At 40.3% G+C, this 27738-nt stretch overlaps 1 protein-coding gene across 1 annotated transcript; it reads right to left on the bottom strand.

Annotated features, from left to right (window-relative positions):
- Positions 1-21626: 21626 nt before the first annotated feature.
- Positions 21627-24020, bottom strand: LOC148044466 (protocadherin beta-16-like). The gene has a single exon (XM_087722128.1). It carries the CDS (start codon positions 24018-24020, stop codon positions 21627-21629), a length of 2394 nt encoding a protein of 797 aa, XP_087578254.1.
- Positions 24021-27738: the final 3718 nt, after the last annotated feature.

Here is a 27738-nt window from a genome sequence, read left to right on the forward strand (position 1 = left end):
CTGTGGAATGAGAACTTCCTATGAACTTCCTTCGCTTCTGAAACTTGGTTGCAATAAACACAGTGACAGAAAGCAGAAAAATGGACGAGATGGCAACCAAGCAGATAATCAAATATAGTGTTAGAGTATGATCTCCTTCTTCCGGGACTTCATCCTTAGGATTATCCATAATTTTCATGTAAGGATCAGAGAAGCCGTCCACTAGAAGAATCCTTAGGGTCGCAGAGGCAGACTGAGGAGGATACCCATTATCCCTAACTGCCACAATAAGAGTGTGTTTGAAACTGTCTCGGATGTTCACCGGCCTCATGGTTTTCACCTCCCCATTCTGAGTTCCAACAGCAAAGAGACTCGGATCTGTAGCCTTCAGCAACTGATAGGAAAGCCAAGAATTCTGCCCTGAATCTCTGTCCACTGCCACCACTTTGGTGACTAGGTAGCCTGTCTCTGCTCCCCTGGGAACCAGATCATTTGATGGAGAAGTGCTGTTCTGAAGGGGGCAGAGGACGAAGGGGGCATTGTCATTTTCATCTATGATAAGAACTTGGACCACTGTTTCTGAGCTCAAGGGAGGTGAGCCCTTGTCTACAGCCCTCACCATCACCTGGAAATCCTGTATATCCTCATAATCTATAGATCGAATGGCATACAAGTTCCCAGTTTCAGAGTTGATGGAGATGTAAGATGGTGCAGGCTCTTCCCTGATCTCTCCAAACAAAAGTGAGTAGGTTACTTTGCCATTCTGTTCTGTGTCCACATCCACAGCATGGACTGATCCAATGAGCAGTCCTGGAATGTTGTTTTCTCGTAAGTGCAAATTGTAGAAACCTCTTTCAAACTTTGGAGGGTTATCATTGACGTCTGAAAGTTGAATGCTAATAACTGTCATTGAAGTGAGTCTGGGAGAACCTTGGTCGGTGGCTGTGATGGTGATGTTATAATGTGACATTTGTTCTCTGTCCAATGGCTGTTGAGTCACAAGCTGGTAATAATTGTTCTCAGTCCGTTTTAATATAAAAGGCAGGTTTTTCTCAGTGTTGCAGTTAGTTCTGCCATTGTCTCCGGAGTCTTGATCTCTGATGCTAAAAAGTGCCACCAGTGTTTCCGGGGGAGAATTTTCTGGTAAAGGATTAGTGATGGATGATACAATTATTTCTGGAGCATTGTCATTCTCATCTTCAACGTCAACAAGAACTTTACAGTAAGCGGACAATCCTCCTCCATCTGTGGCTTTGATCCTAAGTTGATATTTACTGTTTATTTCATAATCAATTTTCCCTACGAGCATAATTTCCCCAGTATGATTGTTTAACCTGAATGATCGGAGTACATCTGCTGGTGCTTGGCTAAAAGTGTAAATGATGTGAGCATAGGATCCAATGTCTTTGTCGGTGGCTTCAACTTTAGCAACCAATGAACCTGGATAACTATTTTCCATTAGCTGCACTTTATACACTTCTTGTTCAAATTGGGGCACATTATCATTGTTATCCAGAATATCAATAATTATCTGTGCTGTGCCAGTTCTCCTTGGGATCCCTCCATCCACAGCTTCCAGGGTGAGGATAAACTGAGGGATCACCTCGCGGTCTAATGGTTTTGCCAAAAGCAGTTCTGCATATTTGCTGCCATCGTTTTGACTTTGTACGTCCAGCTTAAAATATTCGCTTGGGCTAAGTATGTAGTTCTGGATAGCATTTTTTCCTTTGTCTAAATCGTGGGCTGTCTCCAAGGGGAAACGTGCATTTATGGGAGTCTGTTCAGGTATTTCAAAAAGGAATTGATTCTGAGGGAAAATAGGGGAATTATCATTGACATCTTCTACCTGAACTTCAATTTTGAAGAATTGAAGAGGATTTTCCAGCAAAAGTTCAGAGAATAGAGTGCAAGGATCACTCAGACCACACAAAGCTTCGCGATCAATTTTATCCCTCAATATTATATTCCCAGAATGAGGATCCAGCTGGAAATCCTGCCTGGAGCTCTTAGAAATCAACTGTGCTCTGCGAGCAGAGAGCTCCTTCACATCCACTTTCAAATCTTTTAGCATATTTGCTACTATTGATCCAGCTTTCTTCTCCTCAGGCACTGAATAGTGGAATGGTTCACACAACATACCAGAGCTACATAGAGAAATAAAGAACAAGACCACTTGCCTGCTAGTACGAGATGCTTCCATTTTCTCAGCCTCTTTCAGGGAAGGTCATACATTCAATAAGATTCTTTGTAAAGCAACTGCTGTAATTTCCATTATAGTTGTGATCAGAATACAGTAGGAGTTATTTTTTGGGGGTATCCACACTAGAGTATTTTCTTCGGCAATTTCTCAAGATTTAATCGAAAGCTGTTGCTTTTTCCCTGAGATTCCTTTGTCTAATGACTGGATCACTCTGAGATAAACGAATCTCTCTTTTTACTGTTTGGTGCAATAGCACCACCTTGTGTCTAAAGTAAAATGTAGCACTGAATTTAGGAAACTCCTTTGAAGAGGACATTTATTGTAGTGTATAGAATAGTGTGTGCATCTTTTCAAAGGAACAAAATGTTATACAATCTTGGTGTCTTTTGTCATATTAAAATAATATATTAATAGCTTTCAATTTGAGAAAAAAAGATTTCTCCCAAAATATAAGAGCTATCATTTTTGATATGGTTGTGATATGAATGTGTGTATAAAGTACCGTAAATACAAGGAATCAGAGGAATATCACTTGTGTGTTTTATTTTTACTTGCACCTTTTCTTGTCATAAGTTTGTAATGACCATATAGGTTATATTTGGAAACAATCATGATTTTTCACTTCCACTCATATCTAGACATTTCATATTTCCTTTCAGAAGTTTAATAATAATAATGATAACAGTAATAATAATAACAGTAATAATAACAGTAATAATAATAACAACAATAATAATAACAATACCAACAATGTATCTTTATAATGGTCAAAAAGCAGCAATAGACATTACTTTTTACAATATATTAAAAATTACTGACATTAAAATATATTTAAAAAGTACTGACATTAAAAGTGGATAATAAAATACATGTTCTCAAACTGTTCAGGTCACTCCCTGGTTTACGTGAGTGAAAAGCCAATAAGTATGGGAGTAAAAATAATGGTCCAGAAATTGTTAGAGATATGTCCAAATAATTGGTACAAGATGACAGCTATAATTCTGTAACCATTGTTTTTCTTGTGGACATTGCAGCAACACAGAATTTTGCCACTGCCTGCGTGGTAGAGGGGCGTGAATCCTGGGGGAGAAAGTCTACATAAAAATTGTCTGCCCTCCCTGGCATCTCTCTAGTGAGGGGAGAATGTATGCAGACCTATGAACTCTGTATAGCTCACAGTACAATAAAACATGTGAGATATCTTCATCTTCTCCTTTACATACCCATTCTGCTATTGGAGTTCTCTTATACCTGCCCTGGAGGAGTGCTGAAGGAAGAATGTTAAATCTGGCTCTGAAGAAAGCTATTCTTTGTTTTGGGAAGATCAGATCATTTAGATATCTTGCCGATTCCCACACAACCTGTTTGATTCTGTCCGTACTGTGAAGAGGCAACCTATTTAGTTCTTCTTGGAACTCCATGTCCTTCATTCTATTGATTTCTACTTGCTTTGCTTGTTCAAAGCCTAGGGACATTAAGAATTCTGGTGAGAGCCCATAAGCACCCAGCTTCTGATGTATTGCCTGTTTCTACAGGGAGGGGAAATTGTCAGTCAACACTATACATGTATTTTTGTACTAGATGGTGGAGTACCAAGGTGTGATCCACTGTTGATCTTCCTTCTCTAAAACCAGATTGTTTGATTAGCCCCCTGAAATCAGCCAATCCTGAAGTTTATAGTTTAGGTGTTTGGCATACAGTTTACTAATAACACTCAGAAGACTAATGGGTCTATAATTGTCTGGGTCATTTCTATTACCTTTTTTATAAATTGGTATGATAATTGCTACTCCCCAAACTCTTGGCATATGGCCCGTTTTATCGATAAATGTAAACAGAGATGCTAAAAGTGGAGCCCACCAACTGGTGTTCTTTTTGATTATTTCTGCCAGGACATTTTCAGCATTATCAGGTGCCTTATTAGCCTTGAGGGCTCCGATCAACCGGGCTATCTCTTCTGGTGTAACAGGGGGCCAGTAAGGAGTTTGGTCCAAACTAATTTGGATCTCCTTGGTTACATAGTCAGGTTCTATGTATAAATATATAATATAAATATAAATATAAAATATTCTTCCCAGGCATGAATCAGTACCTGATTAGTTGGGAGTAGGGGGAGGTTTCCCCAATCCTCTGGTAATTTTTGTCCTGACTGATGTAATTAGTTTATGCCATGACTCCTTCAGAACCACACTTTTCTTTTCTTTTAGAAGGGTCTTATATTTTGCTTTCAACTGTTTTAAGTAGTGAGTGTGATCCTCAAAAGGGCATTTTTACTTTTCCTGTACTCCATATTATATATCCTTTTTAGTTGCATACAATTTCTATCAATCCATTTTTTATTCTTTGAAACCGGCCCTTTGAAGTGAGCTAGTATTTTGTTAGTGAGAACCAATTTCAAATTTGAAATTAAAGTTTCAAACTCATAGTTATCAAACATCCAAAATATCTGCCAGACTATCTCATTTCCTTTACATGGGTGATATGAAGCTGGATGAAAAAGCACTATCTGAAAAAGAATCATTGTTCAATTCTGTCCATATATAAGATAAAGACATTGCAATGAAATTTGGGCTCAACCAATGTTCCACCCTCACCACCAACAGGAGAAAAATGATGAAAACCATTTTAATTCCATAGGGAATTAAACTGCCCTGAGATTTTAGAATTCAAATAGACAAGAACCTGCCACATAACATCTGAGACTTAATAATTGTTTTTAAGAAAGACAAAAAACAACAACACCAGGATAGTGGATGTGGCAGTACTTGAAGATAGCAGAATACAAGAGAAAGAACTGGAGAAGATAACAAAATACAAAGGACTGTAAATAGAAATAGAACAACTGTGGGAAAAGAAAGTGAAGGTACCAATATAATAGACCCCTTGGTTGCAATCGTAAAATAGTTGGAGCATCACTTGAAAACCATCGGCATTGAAAAAGTCATCATCAGTCAAGGCAACTGTAAGGATTTTCTATCCTTCTAGCTGAAGAACGTGAGGACTCTTGCAATGAAGTATTTCAAAAGGAAGCTTTTATTAAGTAAGAGTGAAAATATTCAGTTCAAAGCAACATCTAAATCCCCTTAGGCAATGCAAGTAGAATTAAAGCAGTAGAGACCCCTCCCATTAGTCAGAATGCAGATTTTAGCCAATACACAAGTGTGAAGGTGGATCCTTTACAAGCTGCCCTGAGAACTGGATAATCATAAATGCCAAACTAAACATCTGACTGATTGTGAAATCAATCAATATTAATATGATCCTTCAATTTTAGACAATGTTATTAGCTGGTTCCATTTTTTATTGATGCTTCTGATATCCAGGAACTATAAAACTTTATTCAGTCTGTTAGACTATTATAGTTTATAGATAAACTTAGAACCGTGAGATCAAGCAGGTACTAAATAAATGGAACCTTCCCCAAAACAAGATAGAAATGTTTCTGAAAAATGTATGGCTAATGCAACTTAACAATCCATTGTTTGCCCATCCTCTATTCCTACTTCCAAACACAGGTATTATTAGGTTTGTATAAGCAAATATTAAATAAATCATAAATTTATCCTCAATCATGATCAGAAATTGAATCTGGGCCCCTTGTTTATTTAAAAAAACAAATAAATATTATCTGACTCTGCTCTGATCCTTCTCAAACTTGATACTAATCATGTACATTTACAAACTTCATGCTATTTTCTCCAAATCCAGTCTGTCAGTGTGGAAATTGTATTAAACCTCTTGGGAGTAGAGCCTAGAGACACAAGAGCAATAAAAAAGTTGTGCCTTCCAAGATGACATCAGAGGTGGTATTTAGCTGGTTTGAACTAGTTTTGGCGAACTGGTAGCAGAAATTTTGAGTAGTTCAGAGAACCGGCAAATACCGCCTCTGGCTGGCCCCGCCCTCCTGCCCCAATCGTTCCCTGTCCTATATTCCCTTGTTTTTGTTAGCTCAGTTGATTTACATGGCAGAGCAGATTTCTGCACCTCAGCTGAGCTAAAAGGACAGTTCAGCTAACCAGCACTTTCACCAAGGCTGGTCTTTGAGTGCTGCATGCGTTCATGAAGCGCTCTCTCACAGAACTGGTAGAAAAAGATTTGGAATCCCACACTGGATGGCATGCACTGTTCCAAAGGACTAAGGTTAACTTATCATGGGTTTCCCACTAGGACTTCATAGTTTCTCAAACTGGATTGCAACTCAGAGAAATTTAAAGGAATATAGAAGGCAAAATGACAAAATAATAGTTCTATCAACATTCACTCAGGGCCTAACACCTTGCCCTGTCTGCAGAATCCACAATGGTCACTGCATTACCACAAAGAGAACTCCTGTGATATAGTGATTAAATTTTGGAAATTAGTAGAGCAAACCATGTTCAATTTTAAACTGTCAGCCATTGCAGATCATTGTTTAAAACATTTGAATAAAGTATAAATCAATGTATAGGTAATCCTCAAAATATGATAGCAGTTGGGACTGGAATTTCAGCCATTAAGCAATGCATTCATAAATCATGTGATTATATTGCTTAGCAATAACAAGTGAAAATCACAGGTCACCTTTTGCAACTTCCTGCCAGTTTCCAACAACCAAAATCAGTGGGGAAGCTGAGAGACATCTAGGCCGCTCAGAAGCTGGCCAGCACAGAGGGAAGTGGCTACTGCTTGGTTGGAGAGGGAGTGGAGAGGTGCACAGGTGGCGAGAAAGGCATGCCAGGGCTTGGGGTTCCTACTGCTATGTGAGGGAGGGTGCACCTCTGGCTGGGGAAAATCAGTATGATTGCAGTGAGGTTTAAAGAGGTTTAGTAATTGGCAAGGAAGGCTCAGTGTGAGCACAACAGGGCTTGGAGTGGATGTTGCTGGTAGAGGAGGATACACAGTGTGAGCACAATGAAGCCTGGGGAGAGGGTGCAAAGGTGTATGAGTGATTGGCGAGGTGCAACGTGACTGCAGAGAGGCTGGGGAAATACATGTGGCAGGGTAAGGTTTACCTGAGCAGTTTTCAACCCTGCCTGCCAGGTTCCTCATTGAAACTGTTTGTGGGAAACCTGTGCCAAAGGTTACAGATTGTGGCCACGTGAACATGGGATGCAGGGTCATCCTATGTGTGAGCTGCCTGCCGAGTGACCACATCGCAATCAAATGACTGGGACAGGTGAAACTTCTAGGATTGGCCATAACGACCACTCAGCACATTATAATATAAATCTTTGCTAAAGGAATAGCTGTTAGCCAAGGATTACCTATAAAAGAATTGTGATCTATGTTCTCAACTAAAATTAAAGTAAAATTACCTGTTTCATAAATAAATAAATAAATAAATAAATAAATAAATAAATAAATAAATAAATAAATAAATAAATAAATAAATAAATAAATAAATAAATAAATAATAAATAAGCAAGCAAGCATTTAGTTCAAGAATAACTGATAGAGCAAAAGGAATAGAGGGAGAATGAATAGGAAGAGTCTGAATTAATTGCATGTTTTTCCTCACCTCTTTCTTCGCGCCATTTACTGCAACCTGCTCAGAAGTATCTTGGATGCCTGCAGAAATATTACTGTTCCCTGGGACGTTAACATCTCCCACCGAAAAGACAGGAAAGAGAGGCCTGAGAAATCGGAACTCGCTACTTAAGGATCCACCAGTCAAACAAACATCATAACGGTAAGTCCTGGAAAGCGACCCATTCTGTGAATCAGCACAATTCCCTGGAGTATCAGAACTGGCGGTTGGGAATTGAGGATGAGTAGTAGGAAACTGGCTTTGTGGGTCCTTCTTGAAGACTTTGATCACAATAAACACAACAATGCAGACCAGGAACACAAAGGAGACTGCAGCCAAGCAGATCACCAGATACTTGGTCAAGGTTTTATCTTCTTCCGGTTCTTGCACACTGACATCCACCCTCCTCAGGAAGGGATCCGAAAAGCCATCCACAAGAAGAACATTAAGCAACGCCGTGCTGGTCTGTGGAGGAAGGCCGTTGTCTCTGACCAGTATCACCAGCCTCTGCTTACTTGTGTCTCGCTCATTCAGGACTCTCCTGGTTTTCACTTCCCCATTCTGTGCTCCTATGCTGAAAAGGGCTGGGTCTGTGGCCTTCAGCAATTCATAGGAAAGCCAGGAGTTTTGGCCAGAATCTGCATCCACTGCAACCACTTTGGTGACCAGATAGCCGGCCTCGGCTGACTTGGGAAGCAGCTCATTGCATGGGGATGTGTTGTTCTGGAGGGGATACAGGAAGAAGGGAGCGTTGTCATTCTCATCTATGATGTGGATTCGGACAATCACTTCTGAGCTCAGGGAAGGAGAACCACCATCAAATGCCCTCACAGTGACTCTGAAGCCTCTTATCTGCTCATAGTCCAGGGATCGGAGGGCATACATGTTTCCAGTTTCAGAGTTGATTGAGATGTAAGAAGTCACCATGCCATCACCCTTCCCAGGCAGAACTAAGTAATTCACTTTAGCATTCAGTGTTGTGTCTAGATCCAGAGCATGGACTGAGCCAATGAGCAAGCCTGGAATATTATTCTCCCTGATTTGCATGTCATATGAAGACTTTTCAAAAAGGGGAGGGTTATCATTGACATCGGAGATTTGAATATTAATCAATCTTGTTGAAGTGAGCCTAGGAGCTCCCCAATCAATGGCAGTGATGGTAATGTTGTATTCAGTGACTGTTTCTCTGTCTAGGGGACTTTGGAGCACAAGCTGATAAAAGTTGTTTGTGGTGGCTTTCAGCACAAAAGGGAGATTCATCTGCACAGAGCAAACCGTTTTGCTGTTGTCTCCGGAGTCTTGGTCTCTCACACTTAAGAGGGCCACCATTGTCTCTGGGGGAGAGTCCTCCTTTAAAGTGCTGATCAGAGATATGATGGACACTTCTGGGGGATTGTCATTCTCATCTTCAACCTCTATCAGTATATTGCAGTGACCTGGAAGACCCCCTCCATCTGTTGCTCTGATGTTCATGCTGTAGCTCTTTTCTTTCTCATAATCAATCTCTCCCCAAACAGTTATTTCACCAGTAACTTCATTTAAATAAAACAAATTGTTTATTCTTTCAGGCACCTGATGGAACGAGTAGAGGATTTGCGCATTTGAACCCAAATCCAGATCTGTAGCTTCCACCTTAATCACAAGGGTGCCCTTAGGGAGATTCTCCTTTATTCTTGCCTGGTATTCAGACTTACTAAACAGAGGAAAGTTATCATTAATATCCAGAACATTAATATTAATTTGAACTGTGCCGGTTTTCTTTGGAACTCCTCCGTCAATAGCCATTAGAATCAATTCAAGCTGTGGCATCATCTCCCTATCTAATGTTTTCTTCAAAACAAGGTATATATTGTCTTTTCTATCTTCATTATTTTGTACTTCAAGCTGAAAATGCTCATTGGGGCTGAGAATGTAATTTTGGATGCTATTATTTCCCAAGTCATCATCCTGAGCTAATTCTAAGGGAAATATCATATTTATTGGAATATTTTCAGGAATGTCCATCTTAACTTCGTTTTTCCAAAATTTGGGTGCATTGTCATTCACATCTTCTATCTTGATTTCAATATTAAAGATATCTAGGGGGTTTTCCAAAACAAGCTGAGAAAGAAGTAGACAAGGAACATTCTGGCCACATAAAGCTTCTCTGTCTATTTTATCATTAATCAACAGATTTCCACTTTGAATATCAAGGTGGAAATATTCATGAGTGCCCTCAGCAACTAAATGTGCTTTGCGTGTGGAGAGCTCCCCTGTTTTCAGTTTCAATTCCTTCAGCACATTAGCCACCAGAAACCCCTTTTTCTTTTCCTCAGGGACAGAAAAGCGAATTGAAGCACACATTACTCTAAGGAATGAGAAAGAGAGAAGGATATACAGACCTTGCCTTTTCCAAAAGCCATTCTCCATGATTCCAGTCTCTTCCTTGTAGGCTCAAATTCTGCCCCAAAATTCAGTCTTTCTTTCCTTCCTTTATGATTTAATTGTTCAAATCCCATATAATTGTTCAGTCTTTTGCCATCTTATAATCTGCAACATTTCGCTGCCAGAGTCAGATTCCTTTTGTTCAGTTTTGTATTACTGTTTCCCCTAATTCTGAGCAAGCAGAACATAGCAAATTCCTTTGTTAATATCGCCACCATGTGGTGAACTAGGCAAAAATTCAATTTGCATGGTTGAGATTCAGTAATCACATTGAATCCATTTTTATCTATCCACTAGCTACCCTACCCAGCAGATTATCTCATTAACTGTTTAATTATATAGAAAAAGAAACAGAGTGACAATCTGCACAAAAAAAAATCAAAGTTATTGTAATCCAGTCCTTTTGCCGTTGAGTTCTGAATGACTGTGGGCATATAGTGACCCTTTAGGTGGCTTCTGCTGTGCACCCAAGGATATCAAGTTTAAATCTGTGTAAGGAAATCATGTCTGCTTTGAGGCACCTTGGCAACATCTTTCAAGGTTTTCAGTTTGGATTACCAGTGACAACATCCTTCTACAATTTTTTTTGCTGCTGCTTGTTGTCCCATTTGGGAGAGGGAGGGCTTTGAATCAGTTTTTTGCTCCTGTCAACTTCCCTTACAGTTTTCTTAAAAAGTTTTTTGGAATAGGTTTTCCTTTGCCTCTTTCCTAGGCATGAGAGAGAAAGATTCGCCCAAGATCACCTTTCCATGTTACTGTCTCAGAGGAAAAATGTTTGTTACATTCCTTTCTTGGTGTGCTTTAAATCTGTTTGCAGCACTTGCAAACAGATTTAAAACAAAAAAAATCCATTTTTTGTTAGTCCTTTTGCAGTATAATAACTTATATATTAACTATCATGGTTAATATACCTTAGAGATTTGCCTTGTAAGATACAGATTTGCACTTATGGAAATATGGGAGATTGGAAGGTGAAATAGGAGGAGGGGAAAGAGGTTCTACTCTTATTTCTCTAGGGAACAGGGTTCAGAAGTAGCCCATTGCCTACTGAGGTTAGCCCATATAGAAGTAAAATACTGCGGCCACAATGGTCAAGATTACGCAGTAGATTACTGTTAGAGATGTCATCCTCCGCTCACACATAAGTGCTTCCTTAGATGCTAATCTGTCATTAGCCATGGAGGGATGGAGCTGTGGGGAGATGGGGGAAACTGAAAGCCGTCTTCATGCCATTCTGAGACATCTCAAGGCTGCAGACCAGGGAATGGAATGCAACACCTATCCATCTACCTAATCGTCACCAAAGGATCTTCTCTGAATATGACTGGACAATGGGGAGATAACAGGGGTGGACCAGAGAAGGGAAAGTTAACTAGGGAATCTTCACACACAAACTCTTAGTTCTGACTTTGTTTATTGTAACCACTTGGCTTTTAGTAAAAATAACCTTTTTGCTACCAATTGAGTGAAGAGTGTTTCTTTCCCAAGGGATGAAGCTGGGCAAAGTCTGACAATTACTTTCAAACTACACTAGGAAAAATGTTCCTAGTAGTCATGCTTATGACCATCTGTTTGGAATTAATTGCTTATACTAAATATACTGGTCATACTTGAAAGCTAACTGAAAAGCAGAGTTGGAAGGGATCTTGGAGGTCTTCTAGTCCAACCCAAGCAGGTGACCCTATACCATTTCAAACCGATGGTTGTCTAAACTCTTCTTAAAAACTTCCAGTGATGGAGCACCCACAGCTTCTGAAGGCAACCTCTTCCAATGGTTAATTGTTCTCACAGTTAGGAAGTTTCTCCTTAGTTCTAGGTTGCTTTTCTTCTTGATTAGTTTCCATCCATTGTTTCTTGTTGTGCCTTCTGGTGCTTTGGAAAATGGGTTGACCCCTCTCTTCTTTGTGGCAACTCTGAAATACTGGAATACTACTATCATGCCCCCCACCCCCAGTTCTTCTTTTCAATAGACTAGACATACCCAATTCCTGCATCCATTTTTCAAATGTTTTAGCCTCCAGGCCCTTAATCATCTTTGTTGATCTTCTCTGCACTCTTTCCAGTGTCTCAACATCTTTTTTATATTGTGGCAACAAAACCTGGATGCAGAATTCTAACTGTGGCCTTACCAAGGCATTATAAAGTAGTACTAACAGTGATGATCTAATCCATCTGGTCCTGGTGAATTTAACTTTCTAGCATGATCAAGTATTCTCTTACCATTTTCTTGCCTATTTTAATTTGTATTACTTGTCTGTCCTTTATGATTCTGTTTTGTCAGAGTTTGTTGCAGCAATCACATCCAGAAAGCACACACAGGTAACTGATTCAGCAAGATTCATTAATTTCTCTTTATGTATAATATAACACATGAAGTAATTATACAATACCAAAAGTAGGTTTTCCAACGTGGTAGCAAAAAGAAGCAAAACACAAGCAGAGGAGAAGAGTTCCAGTTCAGAGCAGCAGACAAGTTTATTTGAGCTCACCACACACTCAGAGATACAGACTGAACCACACCCTAGCTTCTAGCTGCCTCCGTGTTGCTCACATAGGAAATATGCTTTCAGTTTTCAAACAGCCCTCATTGGCTGACCCGTTACTATGCCTATCCAAACAGTACCCTTGGCTGACTTGTTGCCATGTCTATTCCGGTCTATGAACATACTCTGACATGTTTTTGGTGGGTTGGGTTATTTTTTTTCTTTTGCGTGAAGACAAATGCAGAGAAATAATTAAGCAGCTCTACTTTTTCCTTGCTGCCCTTGACTTCTTTGCCATCTTGTTCCATTAGTGCTGGAACCTTGGCTTCTTCCGTGGGGAGGTCCTCTCCGAACTGTTGCATGAAATTCCACACCTAAACCAAGAAAAAACCTAGATCTTTTGATTCCCCACCAAATTTCACACCAAGCGGAAGAACTTTAGCCATCCGGCATCTGCAGGGGCCCCTCTCCCTCTTGGAATGGCTCTCACAGCTGCTGCTGCTGGGGCCGGGGCTTCTCCATCCTGATCAGCTCCACCGTCTGCCTCCCCGGCCCCCCTTGGGCAGAACAGGGTCCCTGCAGTTCTCTCCTCTGTTTCTGGGAAATCAGCCTCTCTTTCAGGACCGCTCTCATGTAAGCTTCGCCTCTCCTAAGCCTCTTCAAAGAGTTTCATAGCCTGGGACATCATAGCAATAGCAATAGCAGTTAGACTTATATACCGCTTCATAGGGCTTTCAGCCCTCTCTAAGCGGTTTACAGAGTCAGCATATTGCCCCCAACAATCCGGGTCCTCATTTTACCCACCTCGGAAGGATGGAAGGGTGAGTCAATCTTGAGCCGGTGAGATTTGAACAGCCGAACTGCAGAACTGCAGTCAGCTGAAGTAGCCTGCAGTGCTGCATTTAACCACTGCGCCACCTCGGCTAAGGTTCTCCTCATCGGCATCCTGCCAAGCAGCTGCTGGTTGCAGATATCGCCTTGTGGTAACTCCAGCCAGAATTTCCTCAGGGTCATACTTCTGTCCCACTCCCAACGACCACCTGGGACAGATGGATCATTCTTCCAAGTGTAGTCCAGCCATTTGCTCCATTTCCAAAGGCCATGAGGATGCAGCTGCTCCCATGTCGTCCTCCTAGTCGCTGCCTGGGTGGGACATTCTTTTGAAAGTTTGGGATTTTTTTACACTCCCCTCAGAAGGTGTTAGTTCCGGGAGAGTGCGAAACTGAGATCTTGCTTAATGTCAAGCCAGCCTCCCTGAGTAACGAATTAAGAGTACTTTTACTGGTTATGAGTAGATAGCAGCTAAGCAAAGCAAGATCTGAGGCAAAAGCGTGCATAATATTAGATATCAATATGTGACCCAACTCCTTCCCCCTGGTAACCCCATCCCATAGTCCAATCCAGACAACCCTCAGGTGTCATGTCGGTTCCATCTTCAAAAAGCATCATCAGGTTGGTATGCCGGACAGTTGGCCTTGGCGGGCAAATCCACTATCTGCAGCATGCGCAGTAGATGGTGAGAACAAAACTCGCTTTTAACAATCACTCCTGTACTTAAAACTTCCCCTCCCAAATACTATGCCTCCCCCTCCCCGTTTCAATGACAGTTGAAAGCAAGTAGCGAAGCAGAGGCTGACAGCTTGTCTTTGTTTTCAACAAGTTAGTGATAAGGAGGGTAATCTGGGAAAACAACAGAATGAATTGCTCGTAAAAGTTGGCAAAGCCAAGGAAACTCTGCAATTGTTTCCTCGTGTGGGGGCATCTAGCACCACCTCACTTTATCTGGGTCCATCTCCACCCCCCGCATGGGATATTTGGTACCCTAAGTTTATCTGTCTTCTCCTTGTGGAATTCACATTTGGACACTTTAGTAGGTACAGTTTGGCTGCTTGGACTTTGTTCAGGACTGCTCTGACCAACTTCATGTGCTCTGCTTTTGTCTTGGTGTAAATTAATATGTCATCAAGGTATACCAAAACCCCCTTATATAGGTATTCATGGAGAACCTCATTTATCAGCTACATAAACACACCAAGGGCTCCCTGTAGTCCAAATGGAAGCATGTTAAACTGGAAACATCCTAGGGGCAATTAAAAGCAGTCTCCCATTCATCCCCTTCTTTAATTCTGATCCAGTAGTAGGCCAAATAAATCTTATTTCATTCTTTGACAAACTGATTAGTGGATTGGTGAAATGCCGTGGATATGTATATTTTGATTTTAGTAAAAGATAAAGTAGACCACAAACTATTTTTGGAGAAGCTAGAAAAATGTGAGATAGAAAAAACAAATGTACAGGTACACAATAGGTGAAACCTGGCTCAGTAGCAGTAACTGCAAGAAGTATTGTGGAATCCTCATGGACAATTATTTAAATATGAGCCAGTAATTTTTTGCAGCCACCAAAATAGCCAATATAATCCTAGGCTACATTAAGAGAGAGCTAGAACAAAGATCATGTGAAGTTTAGTACTGGTTTATAATGCTTCCAATCTAACAAAATGAAAGTCAATGTAGAGAAAAGTAAAGTCTTATATTTAAACAAGAAAAACCAAAAGTACATATATAGATTGGGTGAAACCAGGCTTAATAGCAGTAACTGTGAGAGGGATCTGAGTGTAGGGGCTCCCCTCCCACCTTAAGAAAGTGAAGACTAGTGAAACGGATTATTTCAAAAGGAACCTTCAATTAAGAAGAATGGAAGCCGTTAAAGGCAAAGCAACATCTGAATCCCTTTAGGCAATGCAAGTAGAATTAAAGTAATAGTGACCCCTCCTCTTTGTTAGAATGCAGATTCTAGCCAATATACAAGTGTGAAGATGTTTCCTTTATCAACTGCCCTGAGAGCCGAATAAACATACATTCCCATGGCTATCTTCCATTAGCCATTAAAGTAAAACATCCCACACAGCCATCATAAACATTCCCCAAAAGGGGATGGGATCTCAAGCCTTTCAGCGCCAGGAAACCAGTTGTAAAATATCAGTTGTCACAGGTACTGCCAATAAATTGACCCCAAGGCCCTCCTCCTCCCAAGTGAATGGCAGTATCACTTTTATGGACACTTAGAGTCAATGGACAATCAATGAAATATGAACCAAAAGTGTGCAGCGGCAGCCAAAAAAGCCAATGCAATCCAAATGCATTAACAGAGGCATTCAATCAAGATCACATGATGTACTAATACTAGTAAGACCACACCTAGAATACTGAATCCAGTTTTGGTCAATACACTATAAAAGGATGTTGATACTCTAGAAAGAGTGCAGAGAAGAGCAACACAGATAGTTAGAGGACTGGAGTCTAAAACGTATTAAAAACTGTTACAGGAACTGGGCATGGCTAGTCTAGTGAAGAGAAGAACCAGGAGAGACATGATAGCAGTGTTCCAATATTTAATGGGCTGTCACAGAGAGGAGGGGGTCAACCTCTTTTCCAAAACACCTGAAGGCCGGTCAAGGAATAATGGATGGAAACTGATCAAGGAGAGTGTCAAACTAGAGATAAGGAGAAATTTTCTGACAGTGAGTTTTGAATATTGTGTGTGAGGGAAAGACGCAGGAGCCATGGAATCAGAGAGTAAGATGTTTATTGCGAGATGACAAGCGATTCAAAACGTCCCTGCAACTGTCAGGGTATTTATACTTGAGCCCAAAGCAACTGTCAAATGACCAGCCAATCAGAGAGCTGGTAACAGGGAACATTTGCATATATAACACTCCTTCCCCCCAGTTATTTGCATACTCAACACTCCTCTAACATTTGCATATATAACACTCCTCCCCCCCCGTTATTTGCTTTGTGTGTTATTTATTTGCATTTTTTTTGTTTTTTGTCCATGTTCACATTTACAATACAATTCACTCCTCCCCCCCCCCAGTTATTTGCATATTCATCCTCTGCGCATGCTTGGCAAGACCTTAGGGAAGATTTTTCCGGTCAAGGAGGCTGGAGAGCGTACATGGAGAGAAACTCAAAGAAGTCCAAGCCTGTTGGTAACTTGAAATTGCGGTTTCTGCGGGGGGGGGGGGTGTTGCTACGAGCAGGACTGGCGTTTTGGTTGTGTAGGAAGGTGATTTGAGAGAATTTGGGAGCGGAGCTGGCCCTGGAGGCGGCAGCGTGGAAGTTCCTGGGCAGGTAGCCTTGGGAAGCAGGCAGCCTTGTAATGCAGGTGGAGCAGCGGCTTTGGAGGAAGAAAACCGAAGAAAGGCGGCAGCGTCTATGGCTATGGCTTCTCGAAGCTGCTTCTTTAGAAAACTGTATGAAGAGTCAGGCGTCTTAGGCAACAGTAACCGTGTATTGCAACACTAATGTTTGTAACAGTAGCTGACAGTAGATGTTTGGGCCGGACAATCTCTAAAGTTGTGTCTGGTAGATCTTCTCGGCAGAGAGGCAGGCAGTCAGACAGTTTCAGCCACGGTTGAGCCAACGCGATTCGTAGCTCGTCCCTGAGCAGAGGCGACGGCTCCAGCCAAGGTTAAGCATAGGTTGCCCGTCCCTTTGACTGAAGGAGTCCGTGCCTGTGGATCTACTCAGGTTGGCTTGATCGGAGGCGAAACCTGAGGCAGTGGCAACTGCTGCTGCAGCTCTGACAGGTCTTCAAAGTATTTTCTGTTCGCGTTTGCTTGGTTGCGTTGCGACTGTCTTATTGTTTAGTTTTATTCTTATTCCAGGCTCTGCGGAATCGCGATCCCACCTTCGTCGCCAGTTTTGAATATTGTGTGTGAGGGAAAGACGCAGGAGCCATGGAATCAGAGAGTAAGATGTTTATTGCGAGATGACAAGCGATTCAAAACGTCCCTGCAACTGTCAGGGTATTTATACTTGAGCCCAAAGCAACTGTCAAATGACCAGCCAATCAGAGAGCTGGTAACAGGGAACATTTGCATATATAACAGTGAGAACAATCAACCAATGGGAAAGCTTGCCTTCAGAAGTTGTGGGAGCTTCATCACTGGAAGCTTTCAAAGAAGAGACTGGACTGCCACCTGTCAGAAATGGGTTGGGATCTGCTGCTTGGGCAGGGGGTTGGACTAGATGACCTACAAGGTCCCTTCCAACTCTATTATTCTGTTCTGTTTTGACCACACTTGGAATACTTCATCTAGTTTTGGTCACCACAATATAAAAAGTATACTGAGACTTTGGACAAAGTGCAGAAAAGAGCAACAAAGATGATTTAGTGGCTGGAGGCTAAAACATATGAAGAACTGCTGCAGGAATTGAGTATATCTAATCTAGTGAAAAGGACAAGGGGAGACAAGATAGCAGTGTTACAATATTTAAGGGGCTGCCACAAAGAAGAAGGGATCAACCTAGTTTCCAAAGCATCAGAAAGCAAGACAAAAAGAAGTGGTTGGAAACTAATCAAGGAGGGAAGCCAGTTGAACAAAGGAGAAATTTCCTGACAGTGACAATAATAAACCAGTGGAACTTCAGAAAATTGTGGGTGCCTTATCATGGAGGCTTTTAAAAAGAGATCAGATGGACTTTTGTCTCAAATAGAATAGTCTCCTGCTTGTGCATTGGGTTAGAGTAGAATTGTGATGGTGAACCTATGGCACATTTCTGAGGGCATGTCAGTTTGGGAACGGGTTTCCAGTTTGTGCTTTGGGCTGTTTTTCGCCTTCCGGAGGCTTCAGGCAAGCCTCCTGAAGCCTCTGGAGGGAGAAAAATGGTCCAATGGACAACCCGGAAGTCTGCTCCAGAACTCCTGTTTTGTGTGTTGGGCTGTTTTTCACCCTGCCCAGGCTCCTAGAAAGCCTCTAGAGCCTGGGGAGGGTGAAAAACAGATCTGTCAGGTCCACTGGAAGTCAGAAAATGGGCTGTTTCTGGCCTCCAGGGGAGCAGGGAAGACCATTTTCACCCTGCCCATGCTCCTAGAAAGCCTCTGGAGCCTGGGGAGGGCGAAAAACGGTCCTACCGGGTCCACTGGAAGTTGGAAAATGGGTCGTTTCTGCCCTCTGGAGGGCCTCTGGGGGGAACCGGGGGATGCTGTTTTCACCCTCCCCAGGCTCCAAGAAAACCATGACAACACTTGGACGTGTGCTTTTGGCACCCAAGGTGAGAAAGGTTCACCATTACTGGACTAGAACATGGGCAACTCGCGGCATCATGTGACATTTAGCAATGTTTTTTCCCTTCACGGAGCTAGATTGGGTGTGGCCTGCATGTAACGCATTCGACCCATGGGTCACCAGTTTGACAGTTATGGACAAAGTCCCTTGCATCTCTGTTATTCTGTTACAAATAGATGTCTACTTTTTTTCTTGAAACCTGCAGTGATGGGGCACCTACAACTTGGGGAGGCAAACTGCTACATTTGATTGTTTTCACTGTCATGAAATTTATCCTTAGTTTGCTTAGGTTGGATCTCTCTGCTCGGGCAGAAGGTTGAACTAGGTGGCCTACAAGGTCCCTTCCAAGTCTGTTATTCTGTTATTATCAGATATATTTTTGTATGGATGTTTCAGATGCTATTGGTATATTATGATTTATCAATTGTTCATATCTTATTATTTATGATTGTATCTTATGATTTATCATCTCTGAGTTATCACTTTGTTGTTTGCATGTACTCTTGAGAGCTTATGTCCCAGAGATAAATTCATACTTGACCAATAAAGAATTCTATTTCTGTTCTGTTCTCTTTTTTCTTATTTCGCCTTCCTACTCTGGGTGTGTATGTGCGTGTAAGGGAGAAAGAGAGAGCGAGAAAGGGGAGGAGGGCTAGGGTTAGGTAGGGTTACCTTAGAGATTTGTCTTGTAGGCTATAGGTTTGTCCCTATGGAAATTGGTGTCAAGATTGAACCATTTTGCTTCTTTCAAATGTAATGCTTTTCAATTTCCCAGTGAACTAGTGGGAAGGAAATGAAATGTAGAGAATGTTTGCAAAGATCACGAGAGCATGGAGCCAGCAAGGTCATTGCTGCAGGTGCTTGAGAAAGAGATAGATCGTTCTCATAACAAAAGACCATCTCATAATTGGACAATGTACTTGGACACTACTGGAAAAGATAATCAAAAAACATCTGCAAACTTCTAAAAACAAATCATTAAACTAGAAGCCAGCATGGGTTTGTTAAAAACAGACCATGCCAAACCAATCTTATTTCATTCTTTGACAAAGTGATTAAGTTAGTAGACCAGCGAAATGCTGTAGATAAAGTATACTTAGATTTCAGTAAAGTATTTGGCAAAGTACATCACAATCTACTTCGTGGTAAGCTAGAAAAATGTGAGATTGCCATCAGAAATTGTGGATGCTTCATCACTGGAAGTTTTTAAGAAGAAACTGGATAGTCACTTGTCTGAAACAGTGTACGGTCTCCTGCTTGAGCAGAGGGTTAGACTAGAAGATCCCTTCCAGCTCTATTCTGATTGATTTATTTTGAACAGAAATCTCCTGTAGACCATACGGCAAGAGTTTGTTCAGTCCAACAATTCTCTGCCTACCCAACATTTTCATTTTGACTAAAGAAGTTATTTGAATGAGTAATGAAATGTCTCAATTTTAATAGACTTTGGTACAGTTGTCATCATTTAAACTTTTTAGATAAATTGATTGATTTTCACTGACCACCTCTACATTATGCAAACCTTCAGCTATTTCATACCCCTTCTTTAGCAATTTTAGTGGTGTTCCTTTGAGGTATTTGTTTCCTTCTTTCCTTCAATTTGTTTTTAATGTTTCTGGAAGTCTTTAATATATTGTTCCCCAAATCCTGACCCACTTAAGCATTTAATCACTTGTAGCACTCTCCACCAATCAGATCAAGCCTTGATCATGAGCTACATAATAAAACCTTTAGTTTCTAATCAATATGCTCAAATTTTATTTAAATAGTTTTTCACTCAGTCCACATTCTTTTGTTCAAACTCCCATTCAACCCCTCCGCCAAATTTTATTGTTTATTTATAAAATTTATTGAAGCAGTATGGTAGCCTAGAGGTGAAGATAATTGCCTCCAATTGGGAAGGTTGAGAGTTCAGCCCTAGTCAGTGACAGATGTTTCTTTATCAGGGCACAAAGAGACAACGCTCATTCAGTCACCCCAACTCCACCCCCAATTACACCCGAAATAAAGGGATTATAAGAAAGAAAGAAAAATTATTAGCCACCTGTCTTAATACGAGATAATACTTGGTGGGTTACAATCAGAGAAAATAAAAATAGAATTAGAAATAAAAACAGAAATAAAATAAAATAATTAAAGTAAAAATATTAAAAACATCAATTAATATCCACAAACATGATGTGGGGAGGTGGAATCTGTTGTTAATCAATCAATCAACCACCTCCACTGTGATGCTCCCCTATTGGGGCCCCAAGCTAACTGGTAGAGTCAGTTCTTCGGGCCCTTGTAGATAGGAGGGTTGGGGCTGACTTCACACCAGGGGGCAAGATGTTCCAGAGGACAGATGCAAGAGCAGAAAAGGCAGACAGGGCTCGCACAATGACAGGGCCTCCTCTGCTGGCACGGGTGGGATGGGCCAATCCCAGTGGGATAAGATGGTCCCTCAAATAACCATGCCATGAAAAGCTTTAAAAGTGATTAACAATACCTTGAATGGGACCCAGAAGCAGACAGGCAGCCAATGCAGATTGCAGAGCAATGGTATTACATGGGCCATTGTTCAGGCCACAAGAATTGCCCATGACACTGAACACTGCGTCAGCTGAAGCTTCCAAATCTGAAAAACTTTGCAAATTGTTTCCTTCTGGGAGAATTGTATGATTTTCTTTTAAGGCCGTATATATTTGATAAGTTTCTCACCTACCAAAGTACATTTAGTACAATTACAACACAGGATAAATACCCATATAGAAACTAAAATAGCAGTAGACTTATATACCGCTTCATAGGGCTTTCAGCCCTTTACATATATTTAAAATACATGTAAAACCGATACAAATTTCTCAGTCCATTACCCTACACAAACTAGTTTTCTGGAAATTCACAGCAACGTACATTAATAGACAATCTTTTATTTCTGGAAATTAATAATTTCTGAGTTACTCAAACCATATAGATTTATAATTTACTTCCATTAATAATTATTCTCACCTGGGATATATGCTCTCTTTCCTCCGATTGATTAGGAAGATCCTGGCAATCATTACGAATCTGTGGATTCAGCAGAGTTTTTTGATGTTCCATAGTAAAAACAGGAAAGAAAGGCCTAAGGAATTTAAACTCACTGCTCAGAGACCCATCAGCTAAGCACACTTCATAGCTGTAGGCCTGGGAAGATGCCCCAGTATTAGGATCCACACACTTGTCTTGCAAATTTGGTCCCCCAGGGAAAATCCCTGCGGAATGAGAACTTCCTATGAACTTCCTTCGCTTCTGAAACTTGGTTGCAATAAACACAGTGACAGAAAGCAGAAAAATGGATGAGATGGCAACCAAGCAGATAATCAAATATAGTGTTAGAGTATGATCTCCTTCTTGCGTGACTTCATCCTTAGGATTATCCATAATTTTCATGTAAGGATCAGAGAAGCCGTCCACTAGAAGAATCCTTAGGGTCGCAGAGGCAGACTGAGGAGGATGCCCATTATCCCTAACTGCCACAATAAGAGTGTGTTTGAAACTGTCTCGGATGTTCACCGGCCTCATGGTTTTCACCTCCCCATTCTGAGTTCCAACAGCGAAGAGACTCGGATCTGTAGCCTTCAGCAACTGATAGGAAAGCCAAGAATTCTGTCCTGAATCTCTGTCCACTGCCACCACTTTGGTGACTAGGTAGCCTGTCTCTGCTCCCCTGGGAACCAGATCATTTGATGGAGAAGTGCTGTTCTGAAGGGGGCAGAGGACGAAGGGGGCATTGTCATTTTCATCTATGATGAGAACTTGGGCCATCGTTTCTGAGCTCAAGGGAGGTGAGCCCTTGTCTACAGCCCTCACCATCACCTGGAAATCCTGTATATCCTCATAATCTATAGATCGAATGGCATACAAGTTCCCAGTTTCAGAGTTGATGGAGATGTAAGATGATGCAGGCTCTTCCCTGATCTCTCCAAACAAAAGAGAGTAGGTTACTTTGCCATTCTGTTCTGTGTCCACATCCACAGCATGGACTGATCCAATGAGCAGTCCTGGAATGTTGTTTTCTCGTAAGTGCAAATTGTAGAAACGTCTTTCAAACATTGGAGGGTTATCATTGATGTCTGAAAGTTGAATGCTAATAACTGTCATTGAAGTGAGTCTGGGAGAACCTTGGTCGGTGGCTGTGATGGTGATGTTATAATGTGACATTTGTTCTCTGTCCAATGGCTCTTGAGTCACAAGCTGGTAATAATTGTTCTCAGTCCGTTTTAATATAAAAGGCAGGTTTTTCTCAGTGTTGCAGTTAGTTCTGCCATTGTCTCCGGAGTCTTGATCTCTGATGTCAAAAAGTGCCACCAGTGTTTCCAGGGGAGAATTTTCAGGTAAAGGATTAGTGATGGATGATACAATTATTTCTGGAGCATTGTCATTCTCATCTTCAATGTCAACAAGAACTTTACAGTAAGCGGACAATCCTCCTCCATCTGTGGCTTTGATGCTGAGTTCATAATTATGATTTTCTTCATAATCAATTTTCCCTACGAGCATAATTTCCCCAGTATGATTGTTTAATCTGAATGATCGGAGTACATCTGCTGGTGCTTGGCTAAAAGTGTAAATGATGTGAGCATTGGATCCAATGTCTTTGTCAGTGGCTTCAACTTTAGCAACCAATGAACCTGGATAACTATTTTCCATTATCTGCACTTTATACACTACTTGTTCAAATTGGGGCACGTTATCATTGGTATCTAGAATATCAATAATTATCTGTGCTGTGCCAGTTCTCCTTGGGATCCCTCCATCCACAGCTTCCAGAGTGAGGATAAATTGAGGGATCACCTCGCGGTCTAATGGTTTTGCCAAAAGCAGTTCTGCATATTTCCTACCATTGTTTTGATTTTGTACGTCCAGCTTAAAATATTCGCTTGGGCTAAGTATGTAGTTCTGGATAGCATTTTTTCCTTTGTCTAAATCGTGGGCTGTCTCCAAGGGGAAACGTGCATTTATAGGAGTCTGTTCAGGTATTTCAAAAAGGAATTGATTCTGAGAGAAAATAGGGGAATTATCATTGACATCTTCTACCTGAACTTCAATTTTGAAGAATTGAAGAGGATTTTCCAGCAAAATTTCAGAGAATAGAGTGCAAGGATCACTCAGACCACACAAAGCTTCGCGGTCAATTTTATCCCTCAATATTATATTCCCAGAATGAGGATCCAGCTGGAAATCCTGCCTGGAGCTCTTAGAAATCAACTGTGCTCTGCGAGCAGAGAGCTCCTTCACATCCACTTTCAAATCTTTTAGCACATTTGCTACTATTGACCCAGCTTTCTTCTCCTCAGGCACTGAATAGTGGAATGGTTCACACAACATACCAGAGCTACTTAGAGAAATAAAGAACAAGACCACTTGCCTGCTAGTACGAGATGCTTCCATTTTCTCAGCCTCTTTCAGGGAAGGTCATACATTCAGTAAGATTCTTTGTAAAGCAACTGCTGTAATTTCCATTATAGTTGTGATCAGAATCCAGTGGGAGTTATTTTTTTGGTATCCACACTAGAGTATTTTCTTCGGCAATTTCTCAAGATTTAATTGAAAGCTGTTGCCTTTTGTCCTGAGATTCCTTTGTCTAATGACTGGATCACTCTGAGGTAAACGAATCTCTCTTTTTACTGTTTGGTGCAATAGCACCACCTTGTGTGTAAAGTAAAATGTAGCACTGAATTTAGGAAACTCCTTTGAAGAGGACATTTATTGTAGTGTATAGAATAGTGTGTGCATCTTTTCAAAAGAACAAAATGTTATACAATTTTGGTGTCTTTTGTCATATTAAAATAATATATTAATAACTTTCAATTTGAGAAAATAAAGATTTCTCCCAAAATATAAGAGCTATAATTTTTGATATGGTTGTGATATGAATGTGTGTATAAAGTACCGTAAATACAAGAATGTGAGGAATATCACTTGTGTGTTTTATTTTTACTTGCACCATTTCTTGTCATAAGTTTGTAATGACCATATAGCTTATATTTGGAAACAATCATGATTTTCACTTAAACTCATATATAGACATTTCATATTACCCTTCAGAAGTTTAATAATAATAATAATGATAACTAATAATAACAGTAATAATAATAACATTAATAATAATAATAATAACAATAATAATAATAACAACAATGTATCTTTATAATGGTCAAAAAGCAGCAATAGACATTACTTTTTACAATATATTAAAAATTACTGACATTAAAATATATTTAAAAAGTACTGACATTAAAAGTGGATAATAACATACATGCTCTCAAACTGTCAGGTCACGCCCTGGTTTACGTGAGTGAAAAGCCAATAAGTATGGAAGTAAATATAATCGTCCAGAAATTGTTAGAGATATGTCCAAATAATTGGTACAAGATGACAGCTATAATTCTGTAACCATTGTTTTTCTTGTGGACATTGCAGCAACACAGAATTTTGCCGCTGCCTGCGTGGTAGAGGGGCGTGAATCCTGGGGGAGAAAGTCTACATAAAAATTGTCTGCCCTCCCTGGCATCTCTCTAGTAAGGGGAGAATATATGCAGACCTATGAACTCTGTATAGCTCACAGTACAATAAAACATGTGAGATATCTTCATCTTCTCCTTTACATACCCATTCTGCTAATGGAGTTCTCTTATACCTGCCCTGGAGGAGTGCTGAAGGAAGAATGTTAAATCTGGCTCTGAAGAAAGCTATTCTTTGTTTTGAATGTCATTTAGATATCTTGCCGATTCCCACACAACCTGTTTGATTCTGTCCGTACTGTGAAGAGACAACCTATTTATATAAATAAAATCAACATTCAACATATTTAGTTCTTCTTGGAACTCCATGTCCTTCATTCTATTGATTTCTACTTGCTTTGCTTGTTCAAAGCCTAGGGACATTAAGAATTCTGGTGAGAGCCCATAAGCACCCAGCTTGTGATTTATTGCCTGTTTCTACGGGGAGGGGAAATTGTCAGTCAACACTATACATGTATTTTTGTACTAGATGGTGGAGTACCAAGATGTGATCCACTGTTGATCTTCCTTCTCTAAAACCAGATTGTTTGTCTTTGATTATCCCACTGAAATCAGCCAATCCTGAAGTTTATAGTTTAGGTGTTTGGCATACAGTTTACTAATAACACTCAGAAGACTAATGGGTCTATAATTGTCTGGGTCATTTCTATTACCTTTTTTATAAATTGGTATGATAATTGCTACTCCCCAAACTCTTGGCATATGGCCCGTTTTATCGATAAATGTAAACAGAAATGCTAAAAGTGGAGCCCACCAACTGGCGTTCTTTTTGATTATTTCTGGCAGGACATTTTCAGCATTATCAGGTGCCTTATTAGCCTTGAGGGCTCCGATCAACCGGGCTATCTCTTCTGGTGTAACAGGGGGCCAGTAAGGAGTTTGGTCCAAACTAATTTGGATCTCCTTGGTTACATAGTCAGGTTCTATGTATAAATATATAATATAAATATAAATATAAAATATTCTTCCCAGGCATGAATCAGTACCTGATTAGTTGGGAGTAGGGGGAGGTTTCCCCAATCTTCTGGTAATATACCAAAAAAGGGATGTATTTTTTGTTCTGACTGGTGTAATTAGTTTATGCCATGACTCCTTCAGAACCACACTTTTCTTTTCTTTTAGAAGGGTCTTATATTTTGCTTTCAACTGTTTTAAGCAGTGAGTGTGATCCTCAAAAAGGGCATTTTTACTTTTCCTGTACTCCATATTATATATCCTTTTTAGTTGCACGCAATTTCTATCAATCCATTTTTTATTCTTTGAAACCGGCCTTTTGAAGTGAGCTAGTATTCTGTTAGTGAGAACCGATTTCAAATTTGAAATTAAAATTTCAAACTCATAGTTATCAAACATCCAAAATATCTGCCAGACTATCTCATTTCCTTTACATGGGTGATATGAAGCTGGATGGAAAAGCACTATCTGAAATAGAATCATTGTTCAATTCTGTCCATATATAAGATCAAGACATTGCAATGAAATTTGGGTTCAAGCAATGTTCCACCCTCACCACCAATAGGGGAAAAATGGTGAAAACCATTTTAATTCCATAGGGAAATAAAGTGCCCTGAGATTTTAGAATTCAAATAGACAAGAACTTGACACGTAACATCTGAGACTTAATAATTGTTTTTAAGAAAGACAAAAAACAACAACAACACCAGTATAGTGGATGTGGCAGTACTTGAAGATACCAGAATACAAGAGAAAGAACTGGAGAAGATAACAAAATGCAAAGGACTGTAAATAGAAATAGAACAACTGTGGGAAAAGAAAGCAAAGGTACCAATATAATAGTCCCCTTGGTTGGAATCGTAAAATAGTTAGAGCATCACTTGAAAACCATGGGCATTGAAAAAGTTATCATCAGTCAAGGCAACTGTAAGGATTTTCTCTCCTTCTAGCTTAAGAAAGTGAGGTCTCTTGCAATGAAGTCTTTCAAAAGGAAGCTTTTATTAAGTAGAAGTGAAAACATTCAGTTCAAAGCAACATCTAAATCCCCTTAGGCAAGGCAAGTAGAATTAAAGCAATAGAGACCCCTCCCATTAGTCAGAATGCAGATTTTAGCCAATACACAAGTGTGAAGGTGGTTCCTTTACCAGCTGCCCTGAGAACCGGATAATCATACATTCCCATGGTTATCTTCCATTAGACATTATAGTGAACCGTCCCACATGGCCATCATAAACATTCCCCAAAAGGTTAGCAAATCTCAAGGCACTTCGGTGTCAGGAAATCTGTTGTAAAATATCAGTTTTCACAGGGACTGCTAATAAATTGACTCCAAGGCCCCCCTCCTCCCAATTGAATGGCAGTTAGGGATCTGACTGCAGCTTTACATCCAGCAATGATACTTTTAACATCATTAAAAATCAACATCTACCTAACCCAGATCTTTTGGAAGGACTTGATAGGTGGATATAAATGCCAAACTCAATCTAAACATTTGACTGATTGTGAAATCAATCAATATTAATATGATCCTTCAATTTTAGACATTGTTATTAGCTGGTTCCATTTTT

Source organism: Thamnophis sirtalis, unplaced genomic scaffold (assembly GCF_051295495.1).
Source record: "Thamnophis sirtalis isolate CommonGarterSnake01/CBP01778 unplaced genomic scaffold, rThaSir2_p1.2 scaffold_8, whole genome shotgun sequence".
Lineage (NCBI taxonomy): Eukaryota > Metazoa > Chordata > Lepidosauria > Squamata > Natricidae > Thamnophis > Thamnophis sirtalis.

Excerpts from the sequence above, each read along its gene's own strand:
- LOC148044466 (XM_087722128.1), bottom strand. The coding sequence starts at position 24,020 with ATGTTGTGTGAACCATTCCACTATTCAGTGCCTGAGGAGAAGAAAGCT.